Source organism: Fistularia commersonii, chromosome 10 (assembly GCF_037954325.1).
Source record: "Fistularia commersonii isolate RoL2024-O1a breed Wild chromosome 10, RoL_Fcom_v1.0, whole genome shotgun sequence".
Classification (NCBI taxonomy): domain Eukaryota; kingdom Metazoa; phylum Chordata; class Actinopteri; order Syngnathiformes; family Fistulariidae; genus Fistularia; species Fistularia commersonii.
The window spans coordinates 17,812,618-17,832,507 of record NC_141293.1 but is presented as its reverse complement, the minus strand read 5'-3'; the positions used below and the strand labels follow the sequence as shown (position 1 = coordinate 17,832,507).

Genomic DNA, 19,890 nt, shown 5'->3' with positions numbered 1-19,890 from the left:
TAAAGGAAAGTTTAAAGAAACAAGAATCTGCAGTGGAACGCAAACTTTTCATGTATTTCTCATTGCCACCATCCCGAAGGTAAAAACTAGGTGAAATGCAATTTCTTCTATGTGTGTGTGTGCACGTGTGTGTGTGTGTAATTAGACGCCCACTTCCAAGTGGTTAGAGAATCTGAAACCAAAATCCAACAAAACACATCAAATGTAAACTGAATGACTCTGGAAAATCTGGTCATTCCTGCATTTCTGTGAGATGATGAGACGTTGTAATTGTCAAAACCGGCTCTCACCAATGCAACATGTTGCGTTGTGTGACGACACACACACACACACACACACACACACACACACACACACACACACACATCAGACCCAGCATCTGAATTTGTGGAAGTGTTGTCGCTGTGACCCGGCTCCATTCAGACAACCAATCCATGCAGAAAACCTCGGGTTCGGGGTCTTTTTCATTCATTTTATTTGTAAAAGGACAAAGATGGGAAGCGCGAAAAGAACAAAATTCCCTCTGTCGTCGGTCCAGTCTGTCTTCAATCCAGCTTGGAGTCCAGGAGTAAAAAGACTCGTTGAAATCGCCTTCGTCTGCCGTGTCTAAAAATCAACCGGGTGGTAAAATCGGTGTAACGTCTTGGGGCGGGAATGTGATGAGGAGTCCTGGCTCCTGGATCCGGTCTGTGCCCGGGGGGGGTGACGGGGCGCCTCAGTTTGCGGAGGGGTGGAAGGGCAGCTGCTGGCCGTGGTGAGTCTGCAGCTGCACCGCTGGATCGCGACAACAAACACCGCGTTATCGGCCAAAGGAAAAGGTACGAGAATAATCCATCGACAGACGGTCAAAATCAGAACCAGGACTTGTTATTGCGTGTTTTATGACTGATCCATTCCAAGGGCTCCATACCGACATAAATTTCCAACTAATCTACTCCGATAAGCATGTTTTTCAAACTAAGCTGGGGTTCGAGGTTTCAGTTGAAATGTGTTTCTTTTTTTAGGGGAAAGAGATGGTTCACATGATACCCATTTTAGGAGTGTGTTAAAATGTTTAAACGTCCACCATTGTCATTTCTTTTATGAATTTTAAAGCTATTACTATGCAACAATGTCCATGCTGTTGGTATTAGTAGCAAGAGGCGCTTTTGCGTCTGTCCCTGCAAACCCTCACACCCTTTCTGCCTCTCGCACTCTTATAATAATTTATATTTTATGAATCCCCTTGGGGATATTTGTCCTCGTCACTGCCTCCACTGTCTCTTGGGGAACGTTAGGTCTCCCAAAGTCATTTAAAATGTGTCCCCACCCTGCTCTACATGGAAAGTGACATCCAAACAACTGTGTCGTGGTTTGGCACCGTATAAATAAAATCTCGCTCGACTTTTCGATATCAAAATATCTTGTGTTTCACCTTGGGGGGGTCCAATATAGAAGTGTTGGGCCGCCCCCTGCTGGGGTGGGCCATGCTGTGGGGTGGCGCCGCTGCTCTGATGAGGAGTAGCGTAGTGCAGCATGACCGGCGGGGGGCCGTGGCCTGCGGGGTGGTGAGGTCCCGGCATGGCGGTCTGGACGTGAGCCTGCGAGGTACAAACCGGACGTCAGAAGATACTTTAAGACGGGGATGTAAAACTGTGTCACTTTGGTCCGGGGACTTGAATTTGACGTCAGGGGGGACGAACAAGTAAAATTAAGTCCAAATTTTTCCTTTGTTTTAGTGTAAAGGAGGTAAAAATCTTCATATGTAATGACTGTTCCTCTAAAAAAAATACATGGGGGATTAATATTAAAAATGAATATTAAAAAAAAAATGGATGAAATAACACCATAAAAATATTGTTGGGTTAAAAGGGAAAATTTGCCACTAGAATTTATTAGAAAATTGATTGTTAGCATGTATAAGAGAAGATATAATGCTTACAAGGCCAATTTCTGACTATTCTGGTTGTTAAAGCAATCTTTTTAATATTGCCATTTCTTTGTGCTATTGGTTTTGTGATTTTTTTTATAGAAATAAGAAAAGAAAAGATTGTTTTAACAATGTCACCTGATGTTTTTTCATCCCCAAATCTTTTTTTTTTCTTCAAATTTTGAAGCAAAAAAAGCATCGCAAAGTTACTTTTTCATTTTTTTCCTTTCCCTTTTTTTTTTGCTTTTTTAAACCCTCTGCATGAAACCCCAAGATGCATGTGAGAAAAAAACACGTGGGCCGCACTAACGCAAAGATTCAATTTCAGGCAGGGGGCCACAAAATATTGTTCCGAGGGCCGCGAGACTGAGACCCCTGCTTTAAGAGCAGATGAACGGTGAAAATAAAACAATACGACGGTTCCAGCTATAAACGGCGGTGAAGGGCCCAGAATGAAGTCATGGATCACCTGTGTGAGTTGTCCGATGGAGGGGAAGCTGTGGGCCAGCTGCTGGGGGGAGAGGCTGTAGCTCTGCATGGCGAAGGAGGCCCCGGGGGAGGCGTGGCCCTGCGGCAGGCTCGGGGCCGTCGGGGCCGTCAGACCCCCGGAGTGGAACATGGAAGAAGGTTGAGGTCCCCCCTGATTGGACTGTGACATAACAGATGAGCCGTCATCTTTAGAATTATAATAAGTGCTCGATTTAACGCGCTCGTTTTTATAAGAATCAAAATGCGAATAAAAGTATTTTACTGGCGACTGACAAAGCAGATTTATAAACGAAGGCTTTTTCTGTTGTAAGCATTTCATTGCTTGACCATGCATTTTATATCTGGAATGACTATTCCATTAGAATCAACGGGGAAGTGTTTGAACGCTAAAAAAAATGGAAAAAAAAATGCAGAAATATGTAAATAACACAAACCATACGAAAGAGATAATGACGTTTCTGGAGTATTTAACCCTCATATTATGTTAAGGGTCAAATTGACCCATTGGGTCAATGGGTGAAATGGGTCAAATTGACCCTTAACATAATATGAGGGTTAAATCAAATAGGAAATCCGCCACTGATTTGGGCGCAGATCTTGATCTGATGCTCCAGTGAGAGCGAGGGAAGCACCGGCAGGTGTCTCACCTGGCCGGGCCCTGCAGCAGGAGCAGCATGCTGGCTCCCGGTGGGAGTACCGGAGGGCTGGGGTGGGTGGAGCGGCCCCGAAGAGTGAGCGAAGGACTGGGGGGCTGAGAGGAGCAAAACAAGGCAAACGATTATTTTATCGAGCACAACGCAATTTAAGACATATTTCTGCAGCTAAAAATGAAAAAGTCAAAAATGATTACGTCGTTAAAATGACAACCAAACTACTCGCTACTCACTGAAGATGCCCTGTTGGGGCCCGGGCGGGCCCTCCGCCTGGTACGGGGGCCCGTGAGGTCCGATCGGCTGGGGAGGAGCGGCGGACGTCAGCATCCTGGCGCCTCCCTGCAGCATGGAGTACACCGGCTAAAACAGCAAACGCACAAGAAATAACAAACGTGAAGATGACGATCCTCGATTCCGCCGTTTCTCGATGCAGCAAGTATCCTTCGTGCATGTTTTCATTCATCCGTTTAAATGATTTTATGATCATTTGGTCTCGTCTCTGCTTCTCTTACCTGTCCGTGGTAGTGGGGGGGAACGGCCTGGATCACCTGGCTGTACTGCAAGTACGAGTGTGGGAAGGGCGAGGCCACCAGAGGAGGGCCTGCGGACGACGCTGAGGCCGAGATCATCGGGGAGGCGGGGGATGAGTGGGGTTCCGGGCGAGTTCCGACGACGGGGACTGAAAAATATGGGTGCAAACGACGCCTCGAATTTTGTACTGGGATTTTAGGGAGAAAAGATATGTTTGTAAACTGACTGACATTGAAAAAAATAAATTGTGTTTCTGAGATCCTGGGATATTGTGAGTCGCGAGCCCTGAATTGCACTGACCTATCGGGACGGTCACATCCCAAGGTAAATGGAATAAACGTGAAAATAATATACCGTATTTTCTGGACTATAAGCCTCGACTAGTGCGGCTATTCTATGGATTTTTCTTCCATCGCTAGGGGGCGGAAGTAGAATCCAAAATAAGATAAGACGAACAAATCAATGCAAAGAAGAATAGCAGAAAGAGGAGATAAAAAGCAGATGGAACACGCACGAAAAATGACTAACTGGTACTTATTTTCAAATCCTCGCTCCTTCATCATGGAAACCACAAGAAGAAGCACGAAGGAAACGCAAGCTTAGCGTCAATGAATCTATGCTAAGACGTTGGAGGCGGCAGCGGGAGGAGCTCATGCGATGCCAAAAGTCGAAAAAAGCTTTCAGAGGACATAAAAGCAGGTGGCCTGAACTTGAAAATGTCCTGGAGGACATTTCTTTTCAACATAGATATCTGCGGCTTATAGCCTGGTGCGACTTGTATATACACTGCTCAAAAAAATAAAGGGAACACTTAAAAAACACATCCTAGATCTAAATGAATGAAATATTCTTTTGAAATACTTTCCTCTTTACACAGTTAAATGTGCTGACAACAAAATCACACCAAAATGATCAATGGAAATCAATTGTATCAACCCATGGAGGTCTGGATTAGGAATCACACTCAAAATTAAAGTGTAAAAACAAACTCCAGGCTGATCCAACTTTGATGTAATGTCCTTAAAACAAGTCAAAATGAATCTGTGTTGCTTCCTGAGTGGACACTATGATTTTACACAAGTGTGATTGACTTGGAGTTACATTGTGTTGTTCAAGTGTTCCCTTTATTTTTTGGAGCAGTATATTTTTTTTTAATAGAGCGGATGCAGATTATTTACAGGTGCACTCTATAGTCCAGAAAATACGGTATATAAAAATATAGATCGCTCATACAGAAAGCACAGATCAGGAGGTCAAAGCAGCCCACTGATTGATCATTTAAACCGTAGATTATTGGAAGGGTTACCTTTTGCTCGATGATATTTGCCCTGGCTGACAGCTGACACCGCATACTGGTACATCTGAGGGGCCTTCAGAGGAACACAAGCGTCACCCTCGCCGTCATGCCACCGAAAGCATATGTTCTGCCGGGAAGTACAAACCTGAATAGAGTGTCCTGGGATGGGGATGGTGGACACGTATGATAAGTAGTGTCCTGGCGGGCTGCTGTAGACGGCCCCGCCGCCCGGCTGTCCAGGGGCGGGCAACACCACCGAGGGGCTGGGCAGCGTGGGTCGAGGTGGGGTGGGAGTTGACGGTGGCTTCTGCCCGAAGAGGAAAGGAAGAAATATGTCACGGAAAATCCGACTGTGAGTTCTGTGCATGTGTGTGTGTGTGTGTGTGTCTAACCTGCACTGCATTTCCTTTGACAGGCAGAAACTCCTTCGCATTGGGGTTTAATGTAGATCTTACTTGCCTTTAAGACAGGAAAAAATAGAAAGCCTTCCTTTAAAGGTTGGAAAGAGACTTGCAACAATTATCAATAAGTTGCCAATTTGAATTCATCACCAACTTCTTTAGTTATCACTGAATGGTTGATCAAACTTCATTGTTGTAGAAAAGAAGTGACTATTGTCTTAATGGGTTGACGACGTGCCGCAATCTTGAGCGATTTTTAACTTCAATGCCTTGTTCCGCGATCCATATCAGCGAGTAGGTGCCGACGTCGGACTAAAGCAGGTACAGTTTGTTTACAGTGTGATAACCCCATCTTATTGCATAAATGATGTAGGAAAATAGTACGCAAATCGTCGACTTGGGATGATTCCGGCACCCGACAGATCGGCACACACGGATCTATCTGCGCCCTGCAACTAACCTGGAGAGGTTAAGAACCCAAACCAGGCCCCGGTGACTCCGGCCCGAGCCTCGGCCTAAGTAAACTAATCGACCTTTTCTTTTCAACAATCTACACATTAGCATTACGTTGACCTTTTCAGATTGCGGCTCAGGTGAGTCCCCAGAGTTCTTGTCTTTTTCCTCCAAATGTGACACACTTAATGACCCACATGTAAATGTAACAACCCTGTTAAACCCAATTGCTACACAACATCAACCATCAACATAAGGAACTCTTTGATCGACGTCCAAGTCTAGCCCCAAACATCAAATATCAGAAAGTCCAAAAGTCAGTTAGAACCGAATGGGCTTCTCAGATGAGAGTTTAAAATGTCTTCACAGAGAAAAAAATCCAGTAGCCACAATAACATTTGACAACCATAGACACGGCAGACTGAGAACCTTCACAGACATAAATCTACAATATTTTCAATGTTGGAATTGTGTCGGGAAGTTGTGGCAGTCTGGAATCATCTAAGAAACACACTTGTTTTCAAAAGATGTGGGATTTGATTTGCACTTAAATGGGAAGCAGATGGATACTTTCGAGGCTCTTGGTGCAACAATACAGTAAACCCAGTGAGGAGTCCTAATCCCGGGGTTTCGTTCCCATAGAATCCAGCAGTCGGCCTGGAAGATATATCATGACTCAGCAGAAATGATTTTCACTCACGCTACGGCTCCGGATGCAGTTTTAGCTCCATTGGCGCAGTCTGAACCGGGTTCCTCGTCGTTTAGCTGTGACGTTCTGTCCTGGGGCCCCTCTTTTGCAGAGGGCTGGGGGCCACATCCGGCAGGGGGTGTTGCAGAGGTGGTGGGAGAAGAGGGAGTTGTGGGTTCTGTGTTGTCCTGCGATTCCTTAAAGTGGGCAGGTTTAGGTTTTGAGGCATCGGTAGGCTGAGGAGGAGGTTCGGCCGTGGATGGGCTCACTGAGGGAGAGGAACTGGACTGCAGCTGGGGAAACAAAGAGGAACTGATTGGGCAGCAGCGTGAGCAGAGAGACCTTGACTTCCCAAGCTCTGGTTACTACAATCAGCTCTTCCAGGAGAATCCTGAGGAGTTCCCAGGCCAGCCATGGCGTAGACCCTCGAGTGTGCCCTGGGTCTACTCCAGGGTCCCCCCAGGGTGGGACATGCCAGGAAGGACTCCAGAAGACCTCACCAAATGCCTTCTGGATGCTTGAGCCACCTCATCTGGCTCCCCTTGATGCAGAGGAGCAGCCGTTCTTTCAGCTCACCTCTTTCATTACCATGAAAAACCAATGCAAAGTCCGCATCACTGCTGACACCGCGGTGATCGGCCCATCAATCTCCTGCTCCATTCTTCCCTCACTACTGAATAAGATCCAAAGATACATGAGCTTGGGCCGAACTTCGGGCTGGATCTCATCCCCGAACCGGGGAGGGAACTTGGAAGTGCTGGTTTTCATCCCAGCCGCGAGTGGTCAGGGTCAGATGGAGCTTATCAGACTCCATCATCTCCAAAAGGAGAGAACCAATCCTGAGGCAAGCCAACCAGATGCCTCCTAGCCGCCGGCTGCACCTCCAATCTTTGTCCATAAAGATTATAAACAGAATCAGTTACAAGAGGCAGACTAGGAAGAATCCAGCCGTCAATGGAAACTTACTGCCGGCAATGAGGACCAGGCTCTGACGCCAGTTTTACAGGACCCCAACGACCCGTTACCAGAGGGCCCGGTAGACTAGACACCCAGAACAGGAATCCCTGAGGGACACAGCCAAATGCCCTCGCCGAGTCCACAAAGCAAAGGTAGACTGGTTAGGCCAGGGGTCGGCAACCCGCGGCTCTTTCATCTTTACACTGCGGGTCCGAGTGTCTTAGTAAAATAAATTATAAATATTTAATGGAAGTGTATTTCATTTGTGTTAATTCCTTTTTTTTACTTTTAGTTTTAAGTTGGAAGATTATTGTGATCTTGAATTATTAAATAAAATTATATTTATTATTTTCTGCTGCTCAAAATAACGTCACACTCGTAGAAGCCGGTAAACCCGCCACCCGGTAAAGTCCCAATTTGCAGATGCTGTGCGCAGAAGTTCAGGAGCAGAAGTCCCATAAACCAGGTAAAATAAATATTTATGAAGATATTTTGCAAACATTTATTTTTTATTGTTTACTGACAGTGATTTTTTTTCCCGATTTTTTTTTTAAATTCAGGTCGAGCGTCCGCTACACGCAAAGCTCAAAATGGGTTCATTACATAAATAAAATATAATTTTCTCCGTAATACTTTGTATAAACAAGTGTGTAGTGTGTTGCATTAGAAATTCACAAAGTGTAAAGGTAATAAAAAGCAATATATACAGTGGTACCTTTATTTTAGACATCAAAAAGTAATTGTGGCTCCCGGTGTTTTCTTTTCCGAGGAAAGCGGGTCTAAATGGCTCTTTGGGTGTTTGGGGTTTCCGACCCCTGGGTTAGAACTCTTATGCACCACTTGCATATCCACTGTTCCATTACGAAATAATTTATGGATTAGAATGTTGGGTTGGTTTTTGGGGTTGTTTTTTTGCATCTACATATTTCCCTTTAGTGTGAAAGTTCCTTTAATAAACAGAATAAAGATCAGTTAGAAATAAATAGAAATAGTTATTTTTTGCAAACTTTAAAAATCACAAAACTACAGAAATTCCTCTATAATGTATTCAAAAATTATATTTTTGCAAAACATTGAAAATGTCAAAGAAATTCAAACACTTCACATCATTATAGGCCTATGTGTGTTCGCCTCAACATGCGAGTGGAAGATTTACTGTCGATGTGTCCACTACTTAATGATACTGTCTATGTTTTAGTTCTTAGAACCTTAAAAGTTTAATAACCCTTCATTTGGACTGCAGTTTCACAGTATTCTTGTCAAAATCTTGAATTTCTTCCCTTTAAAAGAGCAACCTTTGGGGGATTACCTGGAATTCCAATCAAGATAATCCCACAAAAGTTGCTCTTTTGTCCCAACGAACAACACCTCCATTAGCATCACAACCCTCTTAGACCGAGTTTCTGCCAATCAACTCTACATTTACATAACAAGCCACCATAATCTAGACCCGCCCAAAACCCCGGCACTTATATTTGGAAACTCCTCACAGGTCATTAGAACTGAAGAAGCCTGTTGAGCCGCATTTTGTAATAACGGTGCATTTTGTAATAAACGTCCAAATTGTAATAACTTTTTCATTTCATTTTGTAATAAACTGCCGCATTTTGTAATAAACTGCCCCAAAGCATTTTGTAATAAATTTTGCCACATTATGTAATAAGTTATTACATTTTGAGAAGATTATTACAAAATGCACTTGCAACTTTTTTATTCTCTAGGAAATGTAATAACATGGAATTTAAAGAATATTCTCTGTTAATGCAACCTTTGAATATTGTACTGATAGTAATTGCCAAGTACTGCTACTAGGCTAATACAGTGATACTAATAATAGGCCTAGCTTTTACAAATACTTTTAAGTAAAATAAGATACAATTAACAAACTTGTGCTTTAGAATTGTTATTACATAATGCACTATGTTATTACATTTCCTAGAAAATAATAAAGTTGCAAGTGCATTTTGTCATAATCTTCTCAATATGTAATGACTTATTACAAAATGCGGCAAAATTTATTACAAAATGCGTTGGGGCAGTTTATTACAAAATGCGGCTTCATTACAAAAAGAAATGAAAAAGTTATTACATTTTGGACGTTTATTACAAAATGCACTGTTATTACAAAATGCGGCTCAACAAGCCTCTCCAGTTGCCAAGACAAAAAGATTTCGACAAGAATCCATCATGACCAGGATGACTGAGAACTTCCAGACATGTTTCACAGTATTCTTACTCTGAACTCTTTGCCGAACTTGCGGAGCTCCTCCAGCTGGGATCTTTGCTGGGCTGTCGGACCTGGGAGGACAAGGGAACACACACATCAGTTTCATCATTGTTCTAACATCGTAGTTTTTAGTAAATCATAACAAAAAGGGTGAGTCTGCAGGGGATGGTTGGTGAAAAAAAAAACAACAAAAAAACAGAAATTAAATAACGTAATGGTAATAGGAAAAACATTTACCTTTGGAGTTTTTTCCTTCCTGGAGACCAGACAGACACTCAGTCCGCTCCTTCACAGCCGTGTTGAGGATTTCATTCACTGCAGACAACCACAAGACAATTGGCATTCATTTTTTTTTTTTTCTTTTCACAGCGTGATCCATAAGAGAGCATCGGCTCTCAACCGGTAACACCTACAGTAGGCATGTAATACGTTACAACAATTTCAAAATAATATAAAATTGACTCGGAATGAAAGCTCTCGTCAGTGAACACAGTCCATCGAGGTTTCCGCAGGCTAGTTAGTCGCGGAAGCAGAAAACTGCAGAGAGGTGCTGCTTTGGAGCCAACCTTGAATAGAAAGCACCACGGTGAGCAAGAGAAAACGCACAACGTGACATTTCAGCAAACAACTGTAGGCAACTGGGACATGAACGATAGCAGCAGGGTGTTTCATCACCTGAAGCAACAGCAGATGTGACAGGACACGTGCATCAGACAAAATCCATCAGAAGCATTGATATTATATCCTAATGAGTCACATCAGTCAACTGCTGCTGTTGGAAGCGGCCAAATCCTGGAACAGCATCGCAATCAGACGCAGCCTTCGGGAGATTAATGAGAATGTGGGAAATTATTTACAGCTCAGGAGTGAAAAAAATATGGAGCGGAGGAGAAAGATGGAAAAGATATCCGAAGCAAGCCCAGTAGGAAGAAAAACAGTGAAAAGAAGCAGCTGAAGTGGTGGCCGCAGAGGAGGAAAACAAAGAAACAAAGACTTCAACATTCTTAAAGTTGACATCTAGAAAAGACAGCTGACACGTAGATGACCTGAAAACCTGGACAGGAAATGGCAAAAGGAGTGGACGATAACAAATTTGGACAGGGGTTCCCTCACATGGATCGGCTCCTGGTCCCCGAAAAATTCATAAAATGTCGTAGGGTTGATTAAATAAATGAATATATATAAATACAGATATACCTGGTCCAATTACTAGGAATTACAATATCTGTCTGAGGTGCTGGAAAATCATCAGATAAACATCAACAGCACTTCCTCTCAGTCAAGCTTTTGGTGTGCAACAGCATTTTTCAATGATATAATAAGAGATGTGCAGGAGGACTGGCCTCGGCCTTGTGGAGAACACGCCAACCTTGAAAAGGCTGGGTGTAGACTAGATGTACAACATGTAAGAAAGCACGAGGAGGTAACAAGATGTGCCAAAGCTCCCGCATATTCTTCCAGGATAGAAAAAATATTGGAAGATCTACCTGAAAGATGCCCTCATTCACTCGGCCATTCTGCGGCATCTTATCAGCAAGTCCTGCATGCAAGTTAAGGATAGGAACATAGGTGTGGATTTGATGTTCGGCATGACTGGTGTATCATGGACTCTCAATGCTATCCATAAAGACTGAATTTTATTTCAATTACCTGAAAACAAATGTTTACATTTACAGAAAAAATAACAGAAGATCAATTTCAGCTTTGCAAAAAAGAAAAACCTACAAAGTCGCTCAAGATTGCCTGTTATTACAATGAAATGACTTGAAAGGGGCTTTTCCTTGTCATATTAGATGAGATTTGGCAAAAAGTTGTTCAGGATTAAGGGAAAACTAACAAACTGTGTTGAAATTTCCATAGCATTAGTATCAAGGAATTATCCACAAAATACTAAGAAGACAAATCGAAATCCCTCCATGTAAAAGATACAGTGATTACCTTGATAATCACCAAAATACATGAAGCTTGCCCAGAAAATGACCTAAAATCTTATTCAAGAATAAGCAGGGGAGATTTTTTAACATTCTGCAATTTCTCCCTAAAATTCTACAAATAGATGAGTCAAAAAAAACATATTTTTTTTTATAGGACATCTAAAAAAATTGACAGAAAACATGAAACCATTGACTCAAGAGTTAAAAAAAAACAATAAAGATTGAGAAATTCACAGAAAATTGGCTTCAAATAAAATAAAATAAAAAAATGCTTACAAATAATCAGGAATTGTAATCTTTGTACCATCCATCTCAGTCTTGATTTGTTCCAGCTTTTAACAACCACCGAGGAAATAACGGAAACACACACACACACTATGTCAATGCTCGTCTTCCTCACCATCGACAGAGAAGAGGGGTGTGGGGCCGGAGGGTTTGGCGGTGGTGGCGGTCGCTGTGAGGACGCTGGAAGTGGAGGAGTCTGCAAATGAACTTCCAGAGAGGAGTACGTCCTGGGGAGGGATGTCTGTCTTCGGTGGACGAAAGACTGAGGAAAGAGGGTGTTCAAAACACACATACAAAGAGATTGAAATTAAAATTAAAACTGAAAAGCAACTGCATCACTGAATCTGTGTATTTTATATGTGTGTTGTCCCTACCTGCGGGGGAGGAATGGGAGTTTGGGGTCCGCGGGGATCTGTTGCTTTGGACTCTCTGGGATTTTGGGGAGGTTCTGGATGCAACTGAGACACATACAAACATAGGCTGTAATTTGCATATTCCTTCCAGCCTATTGGCAAGAAATGATCTATAGATCTCAGTGTGGAATTGTCAGCTAAAATTGTGAAGGTGTGGTCAGATTATAATAGATTTCCAGTCAAGGTGAACAAACCAAACACCACAGTGGACACAGCCATCTAGCCACACAACTATTCAGAGTAAAGGAAGATGTGATCCAACAACCAACCAGAGACAAACGGTGCGGCCGAACAACCGATCACAAGTAACACAATGAGTGATTTTCATTCATCGTTTAAAGCGAATAAAACATCCATGTCGTTAAATCTACTCTGTTTGGCCAGTTCCTCACCTCCATTGACAGTCGAGTGAGTGTCAGCCAAAGCCTGTGGGTGTGAGAGGGAGTGAGGGAGTGTGTGATTGGCAACGGCAGGGCTGCAGGTGTAAGGCGGACTGCCCTGTGACTGTTGGGGTGAGTAGGCACTCCTGACAGACATCTGGCTGTTTCTTTCCGAGACCGGTTTTGGGGAAGATGGGCCAGAAGGAAGGTGTCTGGAGGAGGATGGTCCGGCCGCTCGACCGAGCGGTCCGGGCCTGTTGGCTGACAGGCCGATCTCTCTGGCCCGCTGAGGGTGGAGGATATATTTGCCTTCCCTGGATACAGGAGAGGGAAGAGTTTTCAGACGGAGAGGAAAGTCTGTGGCTGAAGTTTGTCAGGTAAGTTCTGATTCAAAAAGGATCAGTCGTAGATTGATACCACCAAGGAGCTCCACTGAACGCCACAGGAGGTCTTTCCTACCTGAGGCTATCAGACTTTTTAATTCCTCTTCCATCAGCCGAAGGGAATATTCAAATCTTTGTACTTTTTAAGACCATAAAACACTTGATAGCCTTAACTTTGACACTTTATATTTTACTGTATTTCTTATTCTCCCTCCTTCCTACTATTATCTATTATTGTTTTGTTTTACTTGAAACTCTAGCACAACAATGTCCTACGGGATAAATAAAGTTGTTCTTATCTTATCTTATCTTAAAACACAACAACGTGATATTTTTTAGCTTACAATGACATGACAATGATTTGAGCTTGATTCTATATCTGAACTTATGTAATATGACATGTATATCAAGCAGTTAAAATATATCTGAAATTTGCATTATTGAGCAAAAAATAGACACCGTTACTGGGTAATGCATTTATCAACTTTAATCTGTGATTGTTTTATGCACACATTGTGTGTGTGAAAGATAGTACCTGCAGGCCGAGGGGAATTTGGGACTGCCGTGCTCCTCGCGTTCTCGCATCACGGCACTGAATTGCTCCTCCTCACTTCTGCCGTCCTCATTTTCTAAAGAAACACGCCTCTGATAATGCACGCTGCTCTCAATCTCGCTGGCTAATCGGGCCGCCCGGAGCTCCCGCTGCCGGTACACATCTGAATTCCCTTTCTCCAACGGCACGCTGGGTGTTTAAACATCAAAACAAATTGAGATAGACACACATTGGTATTACAGAATAAAAGCAAGAAACTGATGTTGGACTCCATTTGGACGGATGTTTTGTTGAAACCAGAGTATGGCTTAAAAGTAACAATATATCAAGCATACTGTATCAGATGGTTGCATTAGACATCCAGACACTGAGGTCAAGCCCACAAGCTGTCTGCTGGGAATGTACATAAGCTACTTCTTGTCGAAATCTTCTTGTTGTGGCGACTGGACTTGAATTTCTTCACTTGAAGATGTTTCGCCCCTCAACCGAGAGGCTTCTTAAGTTCTAATGACCTGTTGGGAGTTTCCCGATATGACTGCCAGATTTTTGGGTCATTAGAACAGGAGAGGCCTCTCGGATGAGGGGTGAAACGTCTTCAAGTGAAGAAATTCAAGTCTAGTTGCCAAAACAAGAATTCACCATGACCTGTATGACTGAGAACCTCCACACACATACATTAGCTACCATACACTGATTTGATATTTCACGATCAAAAAATGAATCTGCCATGTCTTCAAAGGGAAATGACATAGAAAACTATTGAACCTGTAATTCTGTTTGACTCTTGCTGGTTTATGCCACTCACGTGTACATGGAGAGGCTGGAATCATAGGTGGACTTGATGCCGTAAGTCTCTTCGTTAAACTTGAACATTTCATTGGCATCCCAACCATTGGACTGCAAATAAAACAAACGAGATCATACAATTTAGCTTAACCGGGCGATTAGTTTCTTCATAATTCACAATATGAATAAAATGAATCTCCGCCAGGTGCGTTGGTCAATCCTTCAAACTGAAAAAAAACTTTCACTTCATTTAATCACTTTGAATATAATGTGAATGGAAAATTTCCCCTATTCCACTTATTCACAGCAAGTTTGTGTGTGCATGCGCGTGTGTGTGTGTGTGTGTGTGTATCCTTACATTGTCTGTCTCCAGGTCATAGTTTTCTCCATTGCCTTCTCCTTCCCACCTCTGCAGAACCTTCTCCTTATGCTCCCCATTGACCCATGATGAACTGATGGCAGCATCTGTGAACGTGTCTGCAACCACGCACACGCACACGCACACACACACACACACACACCACGGTCTGTTTGACAAAAAAGTTTCTATCATTTCTATCACTCCATTATTTGACTGCTGTTCTTTAGGGGACGGAACGAAAATCACCTGAACAAGAGAATCAATCTTAGCTGGATTTCAGTGGATTTCAAGGGTTACCTCCCCAGTCCTAAGGGACTTACCCTTAGCATTTATTAATTTAGCTTAATGGCTCTAGCTTTTTTCACCTTCCAGCAATTGAATACCCTATTTGAAAAGGGCGATTCCTCTTGACTTTCATCTACAACCAGAGACAGTTAATTAACATTACATTCAAGATTACAACCAATTTCCAGCTGCTGCACAATAAGCCTTGAATTGTGTAATTAACCAATAATTATAAACACACACATACATTCCATACACATACAATACATACACTTACTTCTTGTTCTTGTTGTCATGTATGCAGAATGGTAAGAATGGTTTTACTATTTTTTTAATGACCTCACATGTTTGTGTAACAGCTGGTGGTTATTAAAAGGAAAAATAATGATCTCAAGCTTCAAATGATCAGAATTATGAGTGTAAATACAGGAAAAATGTTTTTTTTTTCTCAACTGAATGGATCACGCCAATAGGTAATAACTTCTGATTTGAGGATAAGTACCAACAGAGAAATATGAGGTATTAAAATAGATAGAATGAAAGAATACATTTTTCCGAAAATCTGCAAAGTCTATTGACCAAAATAGACGATTCCAAGATTCTGGTAAAGGTTTAATCACAAGTATTATGTTGTGTGTCTGTAAGGCAATGTGTATGTACAGTAAGTCCTACCTCTGACAGCAAAGTTGAGATCGACGTCATGGCAGGTCATGGTCACCAGGTCCACGGTGCTGAAGATCATGGTGTCGGTGATATCTTCTATCCTGGGCAGTGAAGACCGGCTTCCTCCTCCTTCGTCTCCACCCCCGCCGCCGTCCCTGTCACACCGCTTGTGAACAGCATCCACAGCGAGCTCGCACTATGGTCATAAAAGTTATAATACATCAGTGAGAGAACAAGACGAGCAAGACATGCGAAGTGAAGACGAGGTCACCTGTGAGCTCAGAGTTTTGAAGATCCCCTCATACACCGTGCCATTCTTCACTCTCACGTTGCAGGTGGAACCCTGGAGGCGTCAGAGGGAAGATGAGATCTGACTCGATGAAATAAATCAGTCCAGAGAATGAAAGGTGAAGAAAAACTCACCACAACCGCTGTTAGGAAATGAAGCATCCGTGCATTGTTGTAGACTCCCTCAAATATCTGCAGGGAGATATGAAACAAAGTGGCTTAATGTGCTAGGTTTCAATTCAAGATACAGTTTTAGGCTCACTGTTCTGATACATTAATGACTTGTTTGGAGATAGAAAAAACTTGTGACAGTTTGGGGAAAAAAATTTCTTTTGTCTGAAAGTGTCTTCTCAATCCAAGTAACTTTAACCTACTGAAAAATACTCAATAACACCTTTTACACTCTTTTAATTCAACTCCTTGAAATTTAGGGATTCACGTTGGTCCATTTGTCTGTTTTGTGCTTTCCTGAAAAAAAACTTGTGAATATTTGATCATTTTCTTTCTCAATTTCTAGAAGTTTTTCCCAATCACTTTCATGTTTTCAACAAATTTTCATTGAATTATTGAAAAAAAAAGAAATGACAATGTGGAAATGTAATTTTTTTTTTTTCCAATTTTGCAAGTTCCTTGACAATTAGCCCCACCTTGAGCAGCCACCTTATCCTGGTGGAGGGGTTTGCATATTCAAATGAACTCTGGAGCAAAGTTTTTAGCTCTACCCCCCCAGTAGGGTCACCCAAGGCAAATGAGGGACCGGACAAAATGCAGTTCAGATGCACCCCTATGACAAATAACCAATCACTCTTGTTTCTCCCACCCAGACATGGTTGACCAGGGTACCTTTCATGCACAGGGGGCGGCGCTTAAAGCACCTGGTGGCCACATCCAGAACCATAGAGCTAGGATGGATACAGCCTGAAATTACGACATGGGTCCCACAAGGAAGGGCCAAGGGGGCCAGGTGCGAATTAAGCCAAAAGCAGGCCGAAAACAGTTGACCTTGGCGGTCTGATCGTCAGATGCGGGAGCTGACTCTGGGAACCATATGTCCATACGTGCACTTGGCACTGGGACATGATCCGCATGTTCGATGATCCGCTTTGTGGTCATCTCATCAGACTTGCAGCCGCATATATTGGACACTTGGGTAAAGAGAGGGGCGGAGCTGCCAGCTGATCACCACCTGGTAGTTAGTTGGCCCCAATGCAGAGAAGGATGCCAGAGACATTGAGTAAGAGCGGGCCATGTCTTCATTAGTCGCCTTCAAACAGAAAAGTTTTAATAACTCAGTTCAAAGAACTGTCCAGCTTAAATCGGTTCTAGAAACTTCCCTCTTCCAGGGGAACCTTTTGGTTTATTACCCCAAGTGTAGGAGTTCAAGTATATTAGGGTCTTGTTCACTACTGAGGAAAGAATGGACTGGGAGATTGACATGCCGACTGCTGCAGCTTCAGCAGAGAAGTGGGCTCTGCATTCGAAAAGTGAAACTCTCCATTTACCAGTCAATCTACATTCTCACTCTCATTTAAGGTCACAACCGACGGGTGGTGACTGAAAAGCAAGATCATAGATACAAGGGATCGAAATGAGTTTCCTCCAAGGGGTGTGCCGGCTCTCCCTCAAAGATAGATTGAGAAGCTCAGTCATCTGGGAGGGGCTCGGAGTAGAGCTGCAGCTCCTCTGCATCACATGGAATCAGAAGAGGTGGCTCTGGACAAAAAGCCCCCTGGCAGCCTCACTGGTGAAGTGTTGTGGGCACATACTACTGAAAGGAGGCCCCAGGGAAAAACCAGGACATGCAAGAGGGATAATGTCACTCAGATGGTCTAGAGGCATCTCAGGATTCTCCTGGAAGAGCTGGATGATGTAGTCGAGGAGAGGGATTTGTAGGCCCCTCTGCTTAGGTTGCTGCCCTACAACCCGACCCCGGATAGGCGTCAGAAAATAGATGAATGAATGGTCATTGGTAATCACACAAGCTCTTAACACACAAACACAGATACGGCATTACTGATCTGACCTAAAATAACTTATTTCAAATAAGCTGAGATGCTTTCCTGGCATATAATATTGTAGTTGTATCTGGTGCTATAGTAAATATTTCCGTTGAACTCCTTCTTGACTTTTTTTGCATATTTACTTCATTTTTTAATTATTTACAATAATTAATTATAATTGTTTTTCACAAAACCCTGAGGAAAAGCTAAGAAAATAAAACGCTCTCCCAGAATCAACATAAAGATAAACTAGAAAGAAATTTTAGGGACATTCTATGATTGAATTCCAATCATTTTCCAATATTGCCAGTCAATAAGCCAATATTACATTCATTGTAATATCTTCTTATGTCAGAAAACCTCTACCGCTTTAAGCTTATCCTTTTGCCAATCATATGCTTTGAAAACTACAAACAGAGCTCTTAAAAATGCATACCACATTTTCTCATCTTCTTTCAAACATAGAATTACAAGAGAACGGACAAAAGGTACGAGACAGTCCATGAAATATAGCTCTTAAATAATGACAAAAATCCGCATATCATTAAAAACCATTTATTCAAAATTCAAACCAGTCATGCTTTGTCAGATGTCTCAAACTGAAATGCTTTCCACGTTTTAAAAAGAAGTAACCTCTTCATTCAATTTGATTTTCCACAGCGTTATGAATTAATTCCAACCGGTTGGAGTTGGGGGGCCTGTCATGAAGCTCAGGGCCCGGCCGTGATTCACACCGGCCCTGCCGGTTCATTTCAGGACAACCTGCAGCTCCGCCGAAGCCAGTTACCAATGTGAACAGCAAGGAAGAGATGCGTTTAACCGAATATACTCCGAAAAACTGCACGGTTAAAGATACACTCTAGTCATAAAGCGGCGTTTTTATATTTGAAATACGTACAAGACACACTGATTTCAGGGTGGAAAAGCCAAGGCAACAAAAAAAACCTCGTTGTCATGAATTATTCATTAGCTTGTTGGATTTTTTTTTTTTTAAAAAAAGGCTCGGCTTCTTGACATTGACGAATCACTACTTACTAAATTGTTGACAGAAGATGACTGAGTCTGTGACGGTGGTTTCATTGTGGTTCTCGTCCTGTAAGAGATTTATTATTATTATTATTATTACTATTATTATTATCATCATTTTTATTATTATTATACTTCACAACATGGGAGAACAATAAAACCCAAGTCGGGACATGAGAGGAACGACGGCTTGGTTCCTGGCTGACATGATATGATTTAATTATGATAATAAAAATTATTTTAATCTAAATTGCTTGAAGTAGATAAGGTCAAGGGTGCTACATTCGGAGTGGTATTAAAAAGAAAGCTAGCTCAGTAAGCTAGCACGTTAGCCTAGACGTCGAATTAGTAGCAAACGAACCGATAGAGACACAAACGAACCGTTAGAGATAATATTGGCAGTACATTAGAAACTAACAGGTGAGCAAGTCTTCGGTTGGAAATATTACTTTTTAGTCATTAGCATCCCTGTTATCCCGGCTTCGTCGTCCCAGTCTGAAGTCACACGGTTTGACAGGCCGAACATGAAACGCCGCTGAAAAACAACAACAAAACCCGCGCCGGGTGTGTTTGTTTCTGCACCGGCACATCGCGGTCACAAATGCGTGCCTGCCACGGGGCGGGGTGAACACACTCCAATAACTTTCAATCATTTACTAAGTTGTCATTTCTATCACCACGTAAACATATATGTTATGCATTCGAGATATTGTTTAGATTCAATCGGTAATGGTGAGGAGTTGCAGTAATTAACGCGTGGCTCGGAATTAACCGGGCGAAGCGGGGTGGTGAAAGGGAACGCCATATTTATACGCCCCGCCCCTTGACTTTTAGAAACAGCTGATTGGTTGATTGTCCTGCTGATCGCTTCTCACCTCTCTTGTAATTTGGTCGCTGTCACGTCAATCAAAGATCACACGGTCGAATT

At 42.6% G+C, this 19,890-nt stretch overlaps 1 protein-coding gene across 2 annotated transcripts; it reads right to left on the bottom strand.

Annotated features, from left to right (window-relative positions):
* Positions 1-458: 458 nt before the first annotated feature.
* Positions 459-19,525, bottom strand: atxn2l (ataxin 2-like). Of its 2 annotated transcripts, none has more exons than XM_086154128.1 (23): positions 19,412-19,525; positions 18,972-19,029; positions 16,072-16,128; positions 15,920-15,991; positions 15,658-15,844; positions 14,698-14,816; positions 14,359-14,450; positions 13,536-13,742; positions 12,630-12,931; positions 12,199-12,282; positions 11,940-12,086; positions 9,843-9,920; positions 9,615-9,676; positions 6,434-6,714; positions 5,272-5,338; positions 5,025-5,186; positions 4,889-4,952; positions 3,564-3,730; positions 3,285-3,411; positions 3,046-3,149; positions 2,379-2,558; positions 1,415-1,580; positions 459-774 (listed from the first exon to the last, which is right to left on the bottom strand). In XM_086154128.1, exons 1-23 carry the CDS (start codon positions 19,486-19,488, stop codon positions 716-718), a joined length of 2,919 nt encoding a protein of 972 aa, XP_086010254.1. In that variant the 5' UTR covers positions 19,489-19,525; the 3' UTR covers positions 459-715. The 2 variants fall into 2 exon arrangements, with proteins under 2 accessions (XP_086010254.1, XP_086010255.1); XM_086154129.1 differs by having other exon boundaries at positions 13,536-13,629; positions 19,412-19,479.
* Between the last annotated feature and the right edge of the window lie 365 nt (positions 19,526-19,890).